This window comes from Megascapheus bottae, chromosome 2 (genome assembly GCF_031878675.1).
Source record: "Megascapheus bottae isolate mThoBot1 chromosome 2, mThoBot2.hap1, whole genome shotgun sequence".
Classification (NCBI taxonomy): domain Eukaryota; kingdom Metazoa; phylum Chordata; class Mammalia; order Rodentia; family Geomyidae; genus Megascapheus; species Megascapheus bottae.
In genome coordinates, this window is record NC_143510.1 from 49651411 (window position 1) to 49668507 (window position 17097).

Genomic DNA, 17097 nt, shown 5'->3' on the forward strand with positions numbered 1-17097 from the left:
TTTCTCACTAAATGATGTTGTAACCTAAGAAAGGATCTAGGAAATGTGGGCCAGAGCGCAAGAGTATAATACTATTCAAATTAACAAACAGTTTAGCAAAGTGACTCTTAGGAAAGTGAAGCATGTTTTGAATTGGGGAAGGGGGGTTAGTATGAGGTAAGCAATGAATGAAAGGGGAGTGATGGATAAACACAGCCATCATCTTCAATATAGATAGGTGGAACAGGAAATGGGGAACTTGATGTGACTGTAAGGGAAGGGTGATGCTCCTCCATGTGCACTGTACACATAGTAAACGTGTGCAGTTGTGATCCCCTTGCACAACCATTTGTAGATTTGGTAAGTTGTGTGTGTGTGTGTGTGTGTGTGTGTGTGTGTGTGTGTGTGTGTGTGTGTGCTGGTCCTAGGGCTTGAAGTCAGGTGATGTCTCTGAACTGTTGTGCTCAAATCTAGTGTTCTACCACTTGAGACACAGCTCCACTTCCAGCTTTTGGGGAGAAAGTGGGTAGTTTCTTAGAGATAAGAGTCTTTTCTGCCCAGATTGGCTTTGTACCACAAGCAGCTCTCAGCCCCTGGGATAGGTAGGATTACAGGCCTGAACTATTGATGCCCCCAGCTTAAAAAAATATGTTTTTAAAGAATATATCACTATTGGGTGAGAAAGTGGGAGGAAACCATGGAAAGGGCTAACAATGTTCAAGAAGTGATGTAGTCTTATATGTGATGAATGTAACTGGAACCCCTCTATACATCACAGTAACAATAAAAGAAAAAAATTAAAGAGTATATCATTATTGAGCTAGGAGTTTGGCCTAGTGGTAGAGTTCCTATCTAGCATGCACAAAGACCCGGGTTCGATTCCTCAGTACCACATACATAGAAAAAAGCTGGAAAACGGTGCTGTGACTCAAGTGGTAGAGCTCTAGCCTTGAGAAAGCTCAAGGACACCGCTGAGGCCCTGAGTTCAAGCCCCCAACACTGGCAAAAATAAAGAATAGATCTCTATTAATTGAACAGTGTCCAAGAGAGCAGAGCTGTATTCCTCAGGCCCAGGCACAGAGGTCAGCGCTTGTGTGGAGGAAGGTAAGCAATCATTCTCATGGCCAACCAGATCCCACTGTTCCAGATCCACAAACACCCCGAAGCCTTTCATGACTAATTTAGTTTCCCAAGTATCTTGATAACAGGATGGAATCACTCGGGCATTTCAGTCACTGAAAATATAGTTTCCCTCATGAGTTAATACATGGACATGCTGGTTCCCACACCCATCTCGTGTGTATTTGGTTCACATAAATCAGTTGTCATGGCACATTCAACTTCAGGTACAGTGACAAAATCCATTTCACGCCCCCACAGAGCTGTCACTGAGTCCTGAACAGAAAGCCACTTTCCTTTACCTCTTTGCCACTCCTTTACAATGTTATTTAAATCTTTCTGTACAACACAGTCATGATCCACATGACATTCTCACACTCTATGTTTTATCCTCCTGATTTCTAGAGGAAAATATTCTCCTCCCCACAGAGGAGGCTCAGGCTCACTGAGCAGCTGGCCCAAGGGTGCCCACATCTGCAACTTGAGAATGACTTCTCTTTGCCTGTCCTTTTCAACACCACAGTGCATTAGACACAGGTTCTCTAAATCGAAATCCCTTGTCCTTTCTACTCCTCCATATGCTTTTCAAACTTGCATATACAGCCAGGTAGAAACAGATCTGATAAGGATGCTTCTCCAGCCTGAACCCAGAGCTGGTCTTGTCCTCCCAAAAATGGCAACAGGGAAATTTCCAAAGGAGAATACTCCAAACCAAGCCAAGATGGGAGCAGAGAAAGAAAGTACTTTCCAGAGAAAGAAGCACAAACATCAGGTTGATTGGTTCACAGCCTCCAATGGGTGAATTTGTGTAAAGTGGGAGACTGTGGCATATTCAGGTGGCCAGCAAGAGAAGGGCTGTTCACCTAGATTCAGTGAGCAGGTTGGGTTATGGAGTTTTATATGATGGTTTAAGGAATTTGTTCTAGGGCTGGGGCCAGTTTCTACATGTTTAGCAAAAGGATTAACTTCTCAGCAATTTTAGCAGCAACCTAGACAAGTTTATTAGTGTCAGAGAATGTTTAAGAATGGGTTCAAGCCTTCAGTGGTGCATCAGCTGGCTAGGTCACAGAGCAGTCAAGGCACCCTGTATTCCTCCGTAGGTCACAAAGAAATGAGTAGACTGGGAGACCTACAGAAGAGATGACTGAAGAAGAAGGCTAGAGCTCACTGGAGAGCATTTACACAATGCTCTTATCCATCTAGATGTCCCATGTTCTTCTTACCCTGCCAGTAGGAAAATTTTCCTAATGAGAAGCTAAGAGAATTAATGTTCTGAGAAGCTGACTGACTTTTACCTGGTCTTGGAATGCTAATATCCCCTTGTTCCTTGGAACAAGCATCTACCAAGGTGTTGAGAATACACAAAGTTATTTGATCATAGCCAGACCAGCAGCAGCAGCAGCAGCAGCAACATGAACAACCAAGCCTTATGGAGTGCTTGTTATGAGTTCACTCGTGTTCAGTCTTCACCATAATTCCCGTAAGGAAGATGCTATTATCCCCCATTTTGGAGGTATTGGAATTGAGGTGCAGAGAGATCTGTAACATGCTTATTTTCATATGCCCGGAACCCAAGCACAACTGTATCTAAATTCTAGTGCCCAGTGCTTCTAGTCACTCTGCATTTGCCCTGGTGTGACTTTACAAGTTCACTCTGTGACTGGAGGAGGGAGTGTGCAGGGAGAGTGTGGGGAGAGGAGCACTTTGAAACTGCAGCACTTTGAGTGGTGACCTGAAGGAACAGAGGAACTGGCATATCTGATGCACTGTTACCACTCTGGGTTCTTCAGCCCCTGTTGCCCAGGCCACGGGGAGCCCTAGACTGCAGTGTGTCAGCTCGCCCTGCGTTACCTGTGCCCATCACACTGGCTCTTCCCCCATGACCACTTAGTTGTGTATGAAATCCTTTCCCTCCGCTCAATGTCAACTCCTCCATCCCAACCTCCCTCCTTCCTTCCCAAAATGTTTGATCATTTCCATTTCCAAGAACATCTTCTCAAATGCATGAAATCTATTACCCCAGTGTCCCCCTTTCTCCATTTCCCACTGTCGGGGGGGGGAGAGCATGATCTCTGCTATTCCACCCTTACCAAATGTTGCCTGACCTGCCTTCCCATCTCATGTCCCCTAGCCTGAGATTTTCTCTCATTCCCACAAAACACCCATCCAAGATCGAAAGGGCCATAAATAGAAGAGACTAAGACTGAGAAATAATTTCAAATGCAGAGTTTATTGCAGCAAAACTAGGAAATGGGGAGTGTAAGACATCTCCACAAAAGCCAAACAAGTTGCATACACCTTATGTACAAAACCAAGCTGCACAGAGCTGGGCTGTAGAGACAGGATCTGGAGAAGCTGTTGAGAGACAGGTGTTCTCAGCATGGCTGTGAAGCCCTGGGTGTGACTAGCCTTCCTTTGGCTGGATCAGGAGGGCCTTTGAAATGTCACACGAGTGTGGTAAGCAATGCTGAGCTGTTTCTCAGGAGCCTCACCAGGGCAGTGAGACTGCCACTGATCTGAGAACTTCTTTGGGAAGCATAGCAGAAAAAAAGAAAGTGGGGAGGTGAGGGGAAGGAAATAGGACGAGCCTATGCCATCCACCATAGCTCTCTTGTCTCCAATAAACTTGGGGCCTGTTGACTTTGGACTTGCACAAGCGTACTTGGCAAATGATGGAGAGGATGAGAGAGAAGAGAGAGCTAATGGGTGGGGGGGGAGACCTCTTTATCTGGTCACCTGGGAGTAATTGGTGGAAACAAACTTCACACTAGACCCACCAGAGCTCTTGACGCCCCCAGAGCTGGATCCTCGGCCTCCGGAGGAGGAGCCATAGCTACCTCCAGAGCTCCCACCGCCAGATACCCGGCCCCCGGAGCTGCCACCACCTCCTCCAGAGCTACCCCTGTAGCCCCCGCTGCTGCTGCCGCCGCCGTAGCTGCCACCTCCGTAGCTGCCACCGCCGCCACCACCGGAGCCATAGCTGCCGCCACTGCCGCCGCCACCTCCAGAGCCACCGTAGCTGCCACCTCCAGAGCCTCCATAACCGCCTCCTCTACGGCTGCTGCTTCCACTCATACTGGTGTGGCTGGTGCTCACAGCTGCACAGGGAGAGAGACTCCATTGACATCCATCCCGTTCCATCCCCAGGCCCTCCGCACCTGCAGGCTCCGTGAGAGACGGGCTTCTACTTACACATGCTCACGTCCGGGGTACATTCTCCAGACATCCTGCAGGAGAGGAAAAACAGAAAAAGAGGAAACCCCCTTAGGACATGACTGCTGCACAAACTTTGTTCTTTCTTGCCACCCGGACACCTGCAAGCCAGGTGTCTGTGTTGCCACCACAGTCATGCTTGCAAGGAATGGAACCTTCTAAGAAAGAGTGTCCCTTCTCACCTGATCTCCTCTCCTTCCAGCAGAGTTCTATAGGTGGCAATCTCCATATCCAGAGCCAGCTTAGTGTTCATCAGATCCTGATAGTCACGCAGCAGCCGGGCCAAGTCCTCCTTGGCCTGTGTCAGGGCATCTTCCAGCTCGTTCAGCTTGTTCTGGGCATCTTTGAGAGCATTCTCCCCACGCTGTTCAGCGTCACTGATGGACTGCTGCACATTGGAGATCTGAGAAAAGAGAATCCAGTAAATTTGCCTGATCCCACCTTGGCCTTCCCCTTGCAAATGAATCCCCTCGCCCATCTCAGGGTTAGAGGGGAATACACTGAGCTCCACAGAACCACTGCACTCTGTGTCACCACATGGACATCCTTTAAAAGACATTGGGGCTGATCTAGAGTAGCCTCTGTTGGCCCAAGTCAAGACTCCTCTACTTCTTCAATACCCCTGCCCTGAAACCTACCAGCTGAACTTTTCTCATACTCTCCAGCTCCCAAGTCTGCTTTAGATCATGGGTTAGATCATTCTATCACCCCGTTCCCAAACTAGGTCACTTTCACAGATTTCCCTTAACAGAATTCCACATGGAAGCCTATCTCAGTCACCAGGAGAAATGAGGGTGATGAGGGTACGGATTGTAAGTCTCAAAAGCCCACCCTGCTACACACAGTCACCCCCCATGCCATGCAACTAAGGAAGAAGCCAGTACCTGCTTCTTGACACTATCAATTTCAGATCTAAGTCTCTGGATCACCCGATTCAGCTCAGAAATCTCCATCTTTGAGTTCTTCACACTGTCGCCATGTTTCCCAGCAGTGATCTGCAGCTCTTCATACTAAAGATGGGGTTTGTGTCAGGTACAGGTGGGTAGGACCCAGAATGCAAATATAAGAGAGAGACAGCACAGGACAGCAAGGCAAGACATATCAGGGCAGTTGCTAAGCTTTCAGGCACTCACCCTGCTCTGGTATACACGCTCAGCCTCAGCCTTGCTCCTCTGGGCTATATCCTCATACTGGGCCTTGATTTCTTCAATAATGCTATTCAGGTCCAGGCTGCGGTTGTTGTCCATGGACAGGATCACATTGGTCTCACTGATGTGAGTCTGCATCTGTGACAACTCCTACAAGGCACAGGCATTTGGTGACTTACAGTGCTGAAAACTAAAGCCACTTACACTGGAGCAAGGGTGCAGGAGATGGAAGGTACATTTCTGTTCTTCTAGGTTCCACTTCTAGCAATGGGGTCTGCCTTCAAGGCTTTCCATTTAGGCAACATTGATTGAAATTGAAGGACTTACCTCATGGTAGAGTGTTGTTAAGAATTCAATTTCCTGGCGAAGGTTGTCCACTTTGGCTTGAAGATCTACCTTATTCATATAAGCAGAGTCCACATCCTAGAGGAACAAAGGACATCAGGAAGCCATAATCTTTCCGGGAGGAATCCTTCTTTCTAACCACACAGGAGTTTCCATGTAGAAGTAAAATTTGGAGTGTACTCCACACTTCTACTGTGGATCAGATAGACCCAACCGAACTGTAATCTACCTGATGAGCTAGATCAGATCTGATCTAATAAATCCGTTCCAGGATTGCTCCACCTCTTTATATCAGTCAAGAAACTTGCCTGACTCCCTAAGAACTTCTTCCACCACTTAATACAATAGATGCTAAGAAATATGATGGTCTGAATGCCTGGATTAGTGCAGGGCCATGATAATGTGAGAAAATACCTCTACCTCAGGGACTCAGAAGACCTACTCTCTACTTCTAAAAGATGCCTTGTTTTTGCTTACAATTGGAGTCTCTCCTATTGTTTACTTTATAGGTAAGTTTCACCTAAAGAATTGACTCACCTTCTTGATGGTCACAAATTCATTCTCTGCATTTGTCCGTTTGTTGATCTCATCCTCATACCTACAGGAAAGTGGAATGATTAGGAGACGAAAAGAAGATGCGTTCAGAAGCCCAGCATGCTAAACTAAAAGTGGCATTGCTTTCCTGGTCCAAGCTAGTCCATCTCGGTCACCTCTTTCTTCTGAGCAACAAAACACTCAACTGTTTCCATCTACTGAGAAGATGAAACATTCTGAAAATGCCCAACTGCTTGATCTCTAAGCCTAAGGAAAGACAATTGTATATTCGTAGCTCATCAATGTCTAAGAATAGGTTTAAAGTAAGAATTAACAAGTGCCAGCCAGGCAGGGCTCTTACTTGTTCCGGTAATCTTCTACCATGTCTTGCATGTTCTTCAGCTCTGAGTCCATCCGATTTTGGTCGCCCTTCAGCTGGTCCACTTTCATTCTGAGTTTGCTGATGTAGGACTCGAAGTAAGGCTCTAAACTGTGGGTTCTGGTGGAGGTATCCACCTGCTGCAGCAGCTCCCATTTTGTTTGCAGCACCTGGTTCTGCTGCTCTAGGAACCTCACCTAAAACAGAAGACCCATTACCCACAGTGCGGAGACGGGATCCCATGGCCCATGAGCCTCAGTCAACTCCTCATTCGATTAAGAAGTTCCACTTCTATCCCTGGCTCTAACACACAGAAACAAAGAAGGCAATGACCAAGTCTGCATCACCTTCACTACAAAACCAACGCATTCTTAATTCAGACGAGTATTGGAAGGCAGTAGCTACATAATACCAATAGCAAAGCACATGTCAAATGATGGTGAATATGTGGTTAAGTAGATGTAGGATATTTAAGAACTCTGCCTTACAGTGTTTTTAGATAGCCATTAAAAAATAGTTTGCATTCTCTGACTATGCACAGGATTCAAAAGTTATGTTTTGAACATCCAAAACTGAATTTGAAATTTCTGGTGTATAACCTTGGGTTGACATGATGGATGATTAAGCAGAAGAGTAAAAGCCGGTCCACAAGTTTTTCTCCAGAATAAATTAGAAATATTAATGTTAAAAATCTCCACCCTGATGTAGTACCAGTGTGCATTTCACAGAGGGCGGAGCTTTGTTCCAAGGGCAAAAGATGCTCAGCGCTGACTCATCCCATCCTCTCTGCCATCAGGCATTCTGATGCTACTCATTTGTCTTCTCATAGCTAAGAAGATCCTTCCAGGGTTCTCATTGATACCCTAAGAAGTTTTTATTGGCCCCAGTGCTATTATCTTCACTCATCAGCAGTAAGTCCCCATTCAGCTCAAGAGCTCAATCAAAAACACCATAGAGTCCAGGCACTGGGGGCTCACATTTGTAATCCTAGCTACTCAGGAGGCTGAGTACTGAAAATTGTGATTCAAAGCTAGCCCAAGCAGGAAAGTCCATGAGACTCTTATCATCAATTAATCACCAGAAAACTAGAAGTGAAGCTGGGGCTCAAAGTGGTAGAGAGCCCAAGTGGGACAGAGCCCAAGCCCTGAGTTCAAGCCCCACAACTGACAAAAAAAAAAACACCAAAAAGTAAATTGATTCAAGTTAGGCCATCTAGAGACCCCTTTGTCAAGAAAGACTATAGTCATTAACACAATTTGCAAACATGATTTGTTAACATACATCCTAGAAGTCCTCACAAAATATCCTTTCACAAATCTCCACACAAAAATATAAGGTGAAGTCTACTAATGTCTTGGCTGCTCCAATCTCAAAGGATCTAAGAACAGCCCTGGTAGAGCACTGAACAGAGAGTCTCACCTTGTCGATGAAGGAAGCAAACTGGTTGTTGAGTGTCTTGATCTGCTCTCTTTCTTGAGACTTTACTTTTTGGATCTCAGGGTCAACCTCCACGTTGAGGGGTTGCAGAAGGCTCTGGTTGATGGTGACTTCCTGTATGCCACCAGGAGGGCAGACAGGCCCGAAACCACCACCGTATCCACCTCCTCCAAACCCACCACCCCCAAAACCACCCCCACCAAAACCACCCCCACTGCCAAAACTACCACCACCAAAACCACCACTGCTAAAACCACCGCCAAAGCTACTGCCACCACCAAAACCACCAAAGCCACCCCCAAAACCACTCCGTCCACCTCCAGCCACACAGGAGGAGATGCTCCTGCCACCACCAAGGTCAGTAACGCTCTTGCTTGAAAAACTACCACCACCACTGTATCTTCCACAGAATCCTCCTGAAAACTGCCCACCGCCGCCACCTCCTCCTCCACCACTGCGGCGCACAGAGCTGCTGGTGGAGCGGCGGTGGAAGCTGACCACACCTGCAGAGCCGGAGCTAAAGCCCCGGCCACCCCCACACAGTGACCTGGAACTACACTGTCTACTCATGTTGCCTTCGAGAGAAGTAAAAGCACAGAAGAAAGAGGGAAGGAGCTGAGTACTTCTCTGCCCTGAGCCCAGAGACATCCCCTTATATATACAGGGAAGAAGTTGGGCTGGGTCTCCAGAGTCAGCGGAGATGCAGTGCCTCTGAAGGGTTTGGCTTGCCTGCAGCCATACAAGATTTTTACGAGCCTCAACAATACGATAAACACTACACACCTAGCTCTTAGGATGTGCTCGAAAAATTGCTGTGCCGGCAAGATTGGCCCCGTGTGGTAATCATTTTATCAGACGGGATCTCTCTTCCAGTGCTTGTGACTTTGGGAAACTAGGACCCCACATTTCTGCTACCTCATGTTGCTGGAAGAATTTCATAACCCCGACACCAGGGCATGCAAGTGCAATTCCCCAGGCTCCAGGCTGAAAGAACTCTCTGGCCCATTTCTTAGATGTCTCTTCCAAAATCAAGACCTCACCAAGTTACAAAGAGTGGGGACTTGCATGAGTCAAAATTAAATTTTTATTATATAGCTTTTATTATTATGGTATATTGATGGACTAAAAGAAGATGAGCTATCACCCAACAGTATAGATAGGTAGGTACTTTGCAACCACCTGTCTTTCTGTGCCTGTGCACATGCACACACACACACACACACACACACACACACGTACACCAGTCTTGGGGCTTGCACTCAGGGTCTGGGTTCTGTTTTTGAGTCTTTTCCTCTCAAGTCTGGGCTCTACCACTTGAGCCACAAAGTCACTTCCAGTGTTTTGGTGGCTAACTGGAGATGAGTCTCAGACTTTTCTGCCCAAATTGGCTTTGAATCATGATCTTCAGATCTCAGCTTCTGGACTAGCTCGAGTCACTAGTACCTGGCTTTACACGTTCTTTTCTAAGTTTTCCAGTTGTTTCTTTTCACCAGATATGCACAGCTATCAGAGGCACAACAAAGACACAACAACAGAAAATAGGCATCATGCAAACGACTGTTGAAAAAGCCTGGGGAGTAGTGAGTAGGGAGTTGACATTTGGAACTTCTGGTAAAGCAAAGTAGAGGAGATGGCCCTTAGGAGAGACAAATGCAGACTTTTGAAGGGAGACTAATGTTGTTTCTGCACATTATGATGGTGATGAGGATGACAATGATGGTGATGGTGATGACAATGACAATAGCTACCATACATCAAAAACTGACCGTGAACAGGATCTGTTTTACATATTTGATGTGTATTAACTCAATTTTCACAACAACCTTGAGATAGCTATTATTCTATCCATTTTTAAAATGAGGAGAGTGAAGCATGGGTGCAGAAGATCCTGCTCAAGCCTATATACAGGGTTAGCAAGGGGCACGGCTGGGATTTAGACTGAGGATGCCTAACTATATACAGTGTGCAGATCCTAGCCCTAGTGGGGTTTGACAGCCTCTCAGCTGAATTCACTTCTCTACCAGATGTGATAAAGCCAGATAGCATAGGAGGCTGGCCCATGCAGAGGGCTCTGAGGACAGGAAGACCATGTCATTGATTGGCTCTGGCTTCTGAACCTCCTTGGAAAATGTTCCTCCAATTATTCTGAAAAACAGATGCCCATGATATAGAGTTCAAGACACTTTGCTTCCATGCAGATACAAGAGTACCCAGCATGCATTGCAGTCAGCCAAGTCACACCAAGAGCCTTCCTGACGAGCAGCCCTTGATCAGTAAGAACAGACACTAGTGGCCTTGAGATCTGGAAAGACCTGAATCACACACGGGCTTTCATTTGGAAATTTCTTCGAAGCCTGCCATGCTCCCCAAACTTGCATATAAAAATACAATGGCTGGGCCGAGAGTTTGGCCTAGTGGTAGAGTGCTTGCCTAGCATGCACGAAGACCCAGGTTCAATTCCTCGGTACCACATACATAGAAAAAAGCCAGAAATGGTGCTGAGGCTCAAGTGGTAGAGCTCTAGCCTTGAGAAAGTCCAAGGACAGCACTTAGGCCCTGAACTCAAGCCCAGGACTAGCAAATATATATATATACACACACACACACACACACACACACACACACACACACACACACACACACACACACACATATATATGTATACATACAATGGAAGACTCTATAGGGGAAAGCCTGCTCTAACATTATCTGGCTCCAAGGGACTCTGTGAGGGGCTTTCTATAACAGGGAGAGTCTTACTAAGAAACATAAGAGAGAGGAGCCTGCAGGAGAAGGGGAATCTGTAAAGACCATCTGGCACCCTTCCAAGGTAACTCTGAACCAGGGTTCCCTGTCTGTCTCCCCTCCCTTATCCTCACCCTCAACCCTGGTCCTTGTCTTCCCACAGCATCTGCCCTACACTTCTCCAGAAAAAGCTCCCCTTGCCTCTCCCCTGCTCCCTCCATCCCTCCTGTCTCCATGGCACTGTTGTCTGGGACTCCATTCTAGCGCTGACATCCTTAGACTGCTAAAGCAACCATCTCTTCAGGGAATGAGTAAGCCGGGACTTGGGAACAATGGGGCCTGGGATGGTGCTGGCGTGGTCATGAATGTTGCCTAACCATCTTCTGACAGGCAATCAAAATGCTTTCAGTGCAGCATACTCCCTATGAGACATATCATTCTGCACGATCGATTCCTTCTAGCATTTTGGAGGGGTGCACATCCATGTGTGCAGGCTTGTGCACATGTATCCCCACCATTCACTGGTCTCTACAGTGATGCCTGCTCCCAAACTAGCAGACTGACAGAAAGAAAAGGGGGCAGCTGGTGAGCAATTAGTTGACAACTTATAGAGCTGCAAACATTTTCTAAGACCTACCATGGGAAGGGAGAAACACAGGAACTTGAAGGAACCGCAAGTTTTTGAAAATATTATCCACTTACATACACACATCTCTCCTCACAGAATGCATGTGCATGCGCGTGTGTACACACACACACACACACACACACACACACACACACACACACACACCATCTCCACAGAAAGGCTGAGAACTAGGTAAGCATACTCATTACACAGGGCAGTGCCCTGAAGGACATTCACAGAGACAGTGGCTTGCTCTTCAGTTAGGATTAGACACATCTGGGATTAGAGCCTAGGATTTTTAGTGGCCATTTCCCAAATCTACAGAAGAGATATAAAGACAGACAAATGGAGCAGGGCCCTATAAATGAGTACCAAAAAAAATCACTGAATATTTTCCATCTATGTAGCTCTAGGGACACACCAGCCTGCCAAGCAGAGAAGAGAGAATGTCTGGCCAAAGAAGCAGGCATTTGTCCTACTTGTATAATCAAGTCCTCTGAATTCTCCAACTTCTGAATCAAAATTCTATTCTCCATCCACGGATTGCTTTCAATGCTACCCAGTCAGGGAGGAACTACAATGTGGCTAGCTAACCTGCAATGTCCCCAGGACCATAGTAGGTATGTGGAGATATTTAAAAATATTTGTGCTGGCAAAAAAAATAAAATTAAAAAAAGATAAAATATTTGTACATGCACCTGAGCATGCATACACACACACACACACACACACACACACACACACACACACACACACACACACACACACACACCTCCACTGCTGGTTTGCTTATATACTCACAATTACAAAATAAACACAGAAGCTAAAAGGGAAAGAGCTTCTGATTTCTGCAAGTACCACCTCTATCTGTGTGAGGCACTATATCTCATTTAAATGACATGAAAGTTATTGAGTTGCTAATGTCATCATTCAAAGAAAAGATAGCATAGGTTCATAGAGGTGAAACTCTGTACCCAAGATTATCCAGTTAGTAACTGCCAAGCTAGGCTTCTCCAACCCTTGAGCTCAGCCTTGGCCTGCCTTTACCACCAGCATCACCTACACCTTTTCTGCTCACCTGTCACCAGCTTCACACCATGACTCTTCTCCCCATACTTTGCTGATCAGCTCTTTCTCCCTATTTCCTCTCTTTTCCCAGCTCACTTTTACTTGAAGGCAACAACTGGCTCTTCCCATAGTTAGGTTCTAGAATACCATCACATCTTCAGCTTTTAGTCCCAGATCTATTTTCTGTCCCCTGACTCTCTTGAGGACAAATACCTCTCTTTTTCTCTTTCTTTCAGTCACTATTCTATTGGTTTCTTTACCTAGTCTCCATTTGGTCAAGTACACATGGATGTATCAGTTGGCTATTTGCATGTGTACGTGTGTATATGCAAGTATGTGTGTGTGAATGTGTGTCTGTGTGAGCATGTGTATTTGCAGATGACCCCCCTCCAAATTGCTTAGTCTTTAGGAAGCCAGACTAATCCCCACACATCTATGGTCCCCAGCATTTGAGGAATACAGCCAGCTGTGCTGGCTGACAGAATGCCAGAATACCTGCCCAAGGACTCACACACGCCCCAGAGCCAATGGCAGAGAGGCTGCACAGGCAAGCTTCGGGGCATAGGCAGGAGCAGGCGTGGTGATGTTTTGAGAGCTTTTTGAGGGATGGGACTGAGAGAAAGAATTAAAGAGAAACATGTGATGACAAGCCACCTAGCCCTGCGGGGCTCTACCAGGGAAAGGACGTGGGAGAAGAGAATTTCAGGGTAGTGGGGAAAGCCCAAGCCTGGGAGGAGTACAGGGGAGTCGCAGACAATGGGGAGGCGGGGTGAGATGTTGAAAGCTGACAGGCATCAGAGGAGGGGCCAAGACTTTTTATGCAGGAGGGGAAAGTGGGGAGTGAGGGGCAGCCCTGCTGAAGACAGACAGCAAAGAGGACTCCCCAAGACAGGTCACCTAGGAGCAGAGCAGAGAGATGCAGCACCAGTTGTCTTAGTCTGTGCTCTGTCTCCAGTGCTCATTTCCTAGCTGGGTGACTCCAAGAAGCTCATATCTCTCTGAGAGTCTAAATTTTCTCCTTTGTAAAATAGGGACTACTTTTACTTTCCAAGAAGTAGAAAATCTGTGGTGGAGGAAGCTATCCACTCTCACTCCGGCATTTAGGATGATAAGCAGAGCAAATTTTGGAACAAGCCTCTGTTTCACTGCAAACTGTGGACAAGCTAAGTTGAAGTTCATTAAATAAGATCTTGTAGGAGAAAGCTCTGGGACCTGTAAAGCTTATAAATCTACTGTAGGGAAGGCAGGGGCCCATCATACAGGAGGGAGGGAAAGGAGCTGGAAGGGGCCCTGGCTGGCACCATGGAATGTGTGTACTGCAGGATGGGCTGAGGCAGGCATGGAAACCAGACTTGGAGCCCCCTTCCCCACCCCTCCTTCCCCAAGAAGTCCAGCCAAGCCTGGAACGGGGCATTCAGAACCGATTTGCACATTGGAACATCTCCCAACAACTCCAAATTCCCAGCCCAGCCACAGGACAGAGCCTTGCTCCACTTTTGAAGACATCTATCATGTTCCTGCACCAATGGGAAAGCTGATAAAACCAGGGCAGCAAGTCCAACAAAACCATGGGAGTTACACAGAACTTGAAGAGGGATTATTGGAGCACCTGACTTTTTAATTTGAAGATAATCTCGCCCAAAAAGCTGGGCCAATCGAGGGTGAGGCTTTATTCTCAAGACTCTATCTTAGACAAGGAATTTTCCCAGCCCAGAAATGCACATCTTATCCAAGGTCAGACTGAGTGAGAACTTCCTTGAGCCAATGATGGCTTCTCCATTTCATTACATCCTGAGATAAACATCTCCGCAGCTGAAAAGCTGGTGGAATTAAATTTAGATTTCCAGTGTGGCCCGCCCTTGCCACCGCCCCTCAGAAGGAGGAGCAGCTGGCATAACTCCCCTGGGATTTCACTGCCCCAATGTCTGGGCTCCCTCCCACTGATCCCTGTGCCCAGGGGGATGACTGAAGGGGCTAGTTTTACTCTCCTTGTCAGACTGGGGTGGGACAGGTGGGGGGCAACCATCCCAGAAAGAAGTACATAGCTCCCATATGTGGTCTCCCCAGACCTATAGCAGTGACAGTGAAAACCAAATGAGATTAATCTCTGTGGAGTATTAATCTATGTGTTTATTGGGGAGAACTGGAAGGGAATGACATTTGTTCCTAATGAATTTTTTCTCTGTCTCTTAACAGGAAACTTCTGCCGGCATCTTTCAATTCTAGTTCCCATTGCACTGGTCCCTAGAGTACTCCCTTTTGCTAGAGAACTCGTTTTATCCAGAATATTAAAATAAAACTTCTGATCTAGACTGTAAGAGCCCTCCTGGACTAACTCCTGCCTTTGTTTTCCATGCTCCCACTTGGGGTTTCTCTGTACCCAGGATTTGGGTACCTGACCACCACCCCCCCACACACAGACACACACAATTTCCCATCCTCTCTGATTGGGATGATCTAGTCTTCTGAAAGAGAAAAGATAGGGCTATACTTCCTAAGATGATCCTGATTTCTGACTAGGAGAAAGATGGGAAAGGTTAACCTCTGATCTCTGGATGGCCCTACCTCTGTGTTATTTCCCAGAGACAATTTAGAGTCTTTTGTTGTTGTTGTTTTATTTACGTTGTTGTTTATTTGGCTACCAGTCCTGAACCTGGAACTCAGAGCTGGGGAACTATCCCTAATTTCTTTTGCTTAAGGTTATGTCTCTACCACTTGAACCACAGTGCCACTTTTAGCTTTTTCTATTATCGGAGGTAAGAGTTTCATGGAATTTCCTGCCCAGGCTGGCGATGCTCAGATCTCAGCCTCCTGAGTAGCTAGGACTGAGCCACCAGCACCTGAAGTCAGAGTATTTTAGAGCAACACAAGCACCATCCCAGGGATCAACTAGCCACACCTATAGTTGACCCACAGTGCTAGAAATTGGTCCATAGACTGTAATCAGTCTAATAGTGCTGGAAAGCTGGGGCTGGTTTGTATAAGCCTAACTAGGCCATTGGCTTCTCTCTTCATGACTTTATCCTTTCCTAGAATCTGGTCTTATTCTTCTAATCGAATATAATACGCAACATCCCTTTAACCCCCATCAGGCTCTACCACATGAATTCTTAGTAAGATGTGAAATGCCACCATATATGTATCCCCACCATCTTTACCTCATCCCTTCACCTCCTGCCAAATAGTTAGCTTGACAACTCCGCCACAGAGCCTCTCCCATCTCAAGATCAATGGAAAGTGTATATTACATGAAGCCAGATCTGCTAGAGTTCCCGCCTACCCATATGGGTCAATCACTGAGATCAGCCCCAGCCTCCTTTTCCTCCTCCTCTTCCTCCTCCTCTTCCTCCTCCTCCTCCTCCTCCTTCTTCTCCTTCTCCTCCTCTTCTTCCTCTTCCTCCTCCTCTCTTCCTATAGCGTGCCTTCTAATCTTTGCAGGTAGTTGTTATATCTTTTCCCAAAGACTCTCCAAGCCCTCCAACCACTCCTCCAATGTAGCTAGACTTCTGGCACTCTATCGCTACTGTCCAGGTCCCTATCACTGAATAAACCCCATGAAATATTGTCCTTGACAGTAATTCAGAGCCCCCAGAGCAGTCAGATAACTACAGAAAGGACTGAATGAAATCTCTTCCTGGTGCTCTCCTTCCTGGTTCCCATGCTTGTCTCTTGCAGGTACCACGCCCTACTGATTCATACATTCTCACCAGAATACTGTCAATCATTTGTATGCCTACTGCTATCTAGCCACATTTACTCTGCCTAGCCCTGTGCTTGCGATTCTTTACTGTAAGTATGGAGCACTATGTCTGTCCTTCCTCTTTCCTCTTCCCCTTGGTCAGCCCCTGTGTTTATCTTTCCCTTTCCCAGCCTGCTTCTAATAGACCTGTTGCCAACACAGGTGCAATAGGAAGAAATTTCTCAGCAAGAAAGCAGGGTGTGCCTGGGAACATACTGTCTTATCAATATGGTTGCAATCCTATTTGAATGAATTCCATATCCAAATTCCATCTATGCTCCTCTGGGGAATAAGAAGGCAAATCACAACTTTGACGTGACTGTACAGACTTAGAAATACACATGGGAAAACGGGATGGCCTAATTGGCTCCATTAAAAAAAAATCTGCAATATACAATGGAATTCTACATAGCCAACAGACAAGATAAACTAATGGCATTTGCAGGGAAGTGGATGAATCTAGAGTGAATCATGTTGAGTGAGACAAGTCAAGACCAAAGGAACAAAAGGTGCGTGGTATCCTTAATATGTGGCTATTAGATCCAAACATTGTAAGAGCAAGGACTCAATATTTACATACCCAATGATATGGACATAGTACAGGAAATATAAACACAACTACATAGACATAAAAACTTATGACTCTATAGACATGTTTTATTACATTAATGCGTATCTATGATATACAAGCCCTTAGCCTAATTTTGATTATGTTCTAAAAATTAAGAGCCTGTGATTGTATATATAGATTCCCTTTTTGAAT

General features: G+C 46.2%; 1 protein-coding gene across 1 annotated transcript; it reads right to left on the reverse strand.

The window, feature by feature from the left end:
- Window positions 1–3362: 3362 nt before the first annotated feature.
- LOC150066888 (keratin, type II cytoskeletal 1-like) lies at window positions 3363–8730 on the reverse strand. Its single transcript, XM_090356172.1, has 9 exons — window positions 8137–8730; window positions 6700–6914; window positions 6342–6402; window positions 5787–5882; window positions 5445–5609; window positions 5196–5321; window positions 4494–4714; window positions 4291–4325; window positions 3363–4196 (listed from the first exon to the last, which is right to left on the reverse strand). Exons 1-9 carry the CDS (start codon window positions 8722–8724, stop codon window positions 3823–3825), a joined length of 1881 nt encoding a protein of 626 aa, XP_090212298.1. The 5' UTR covers window positions 8725–8730; the 3' UTR covers window positions 3363–3822.
- Window positions 8731–17097: the final 8367 nt, after the last annotated feature.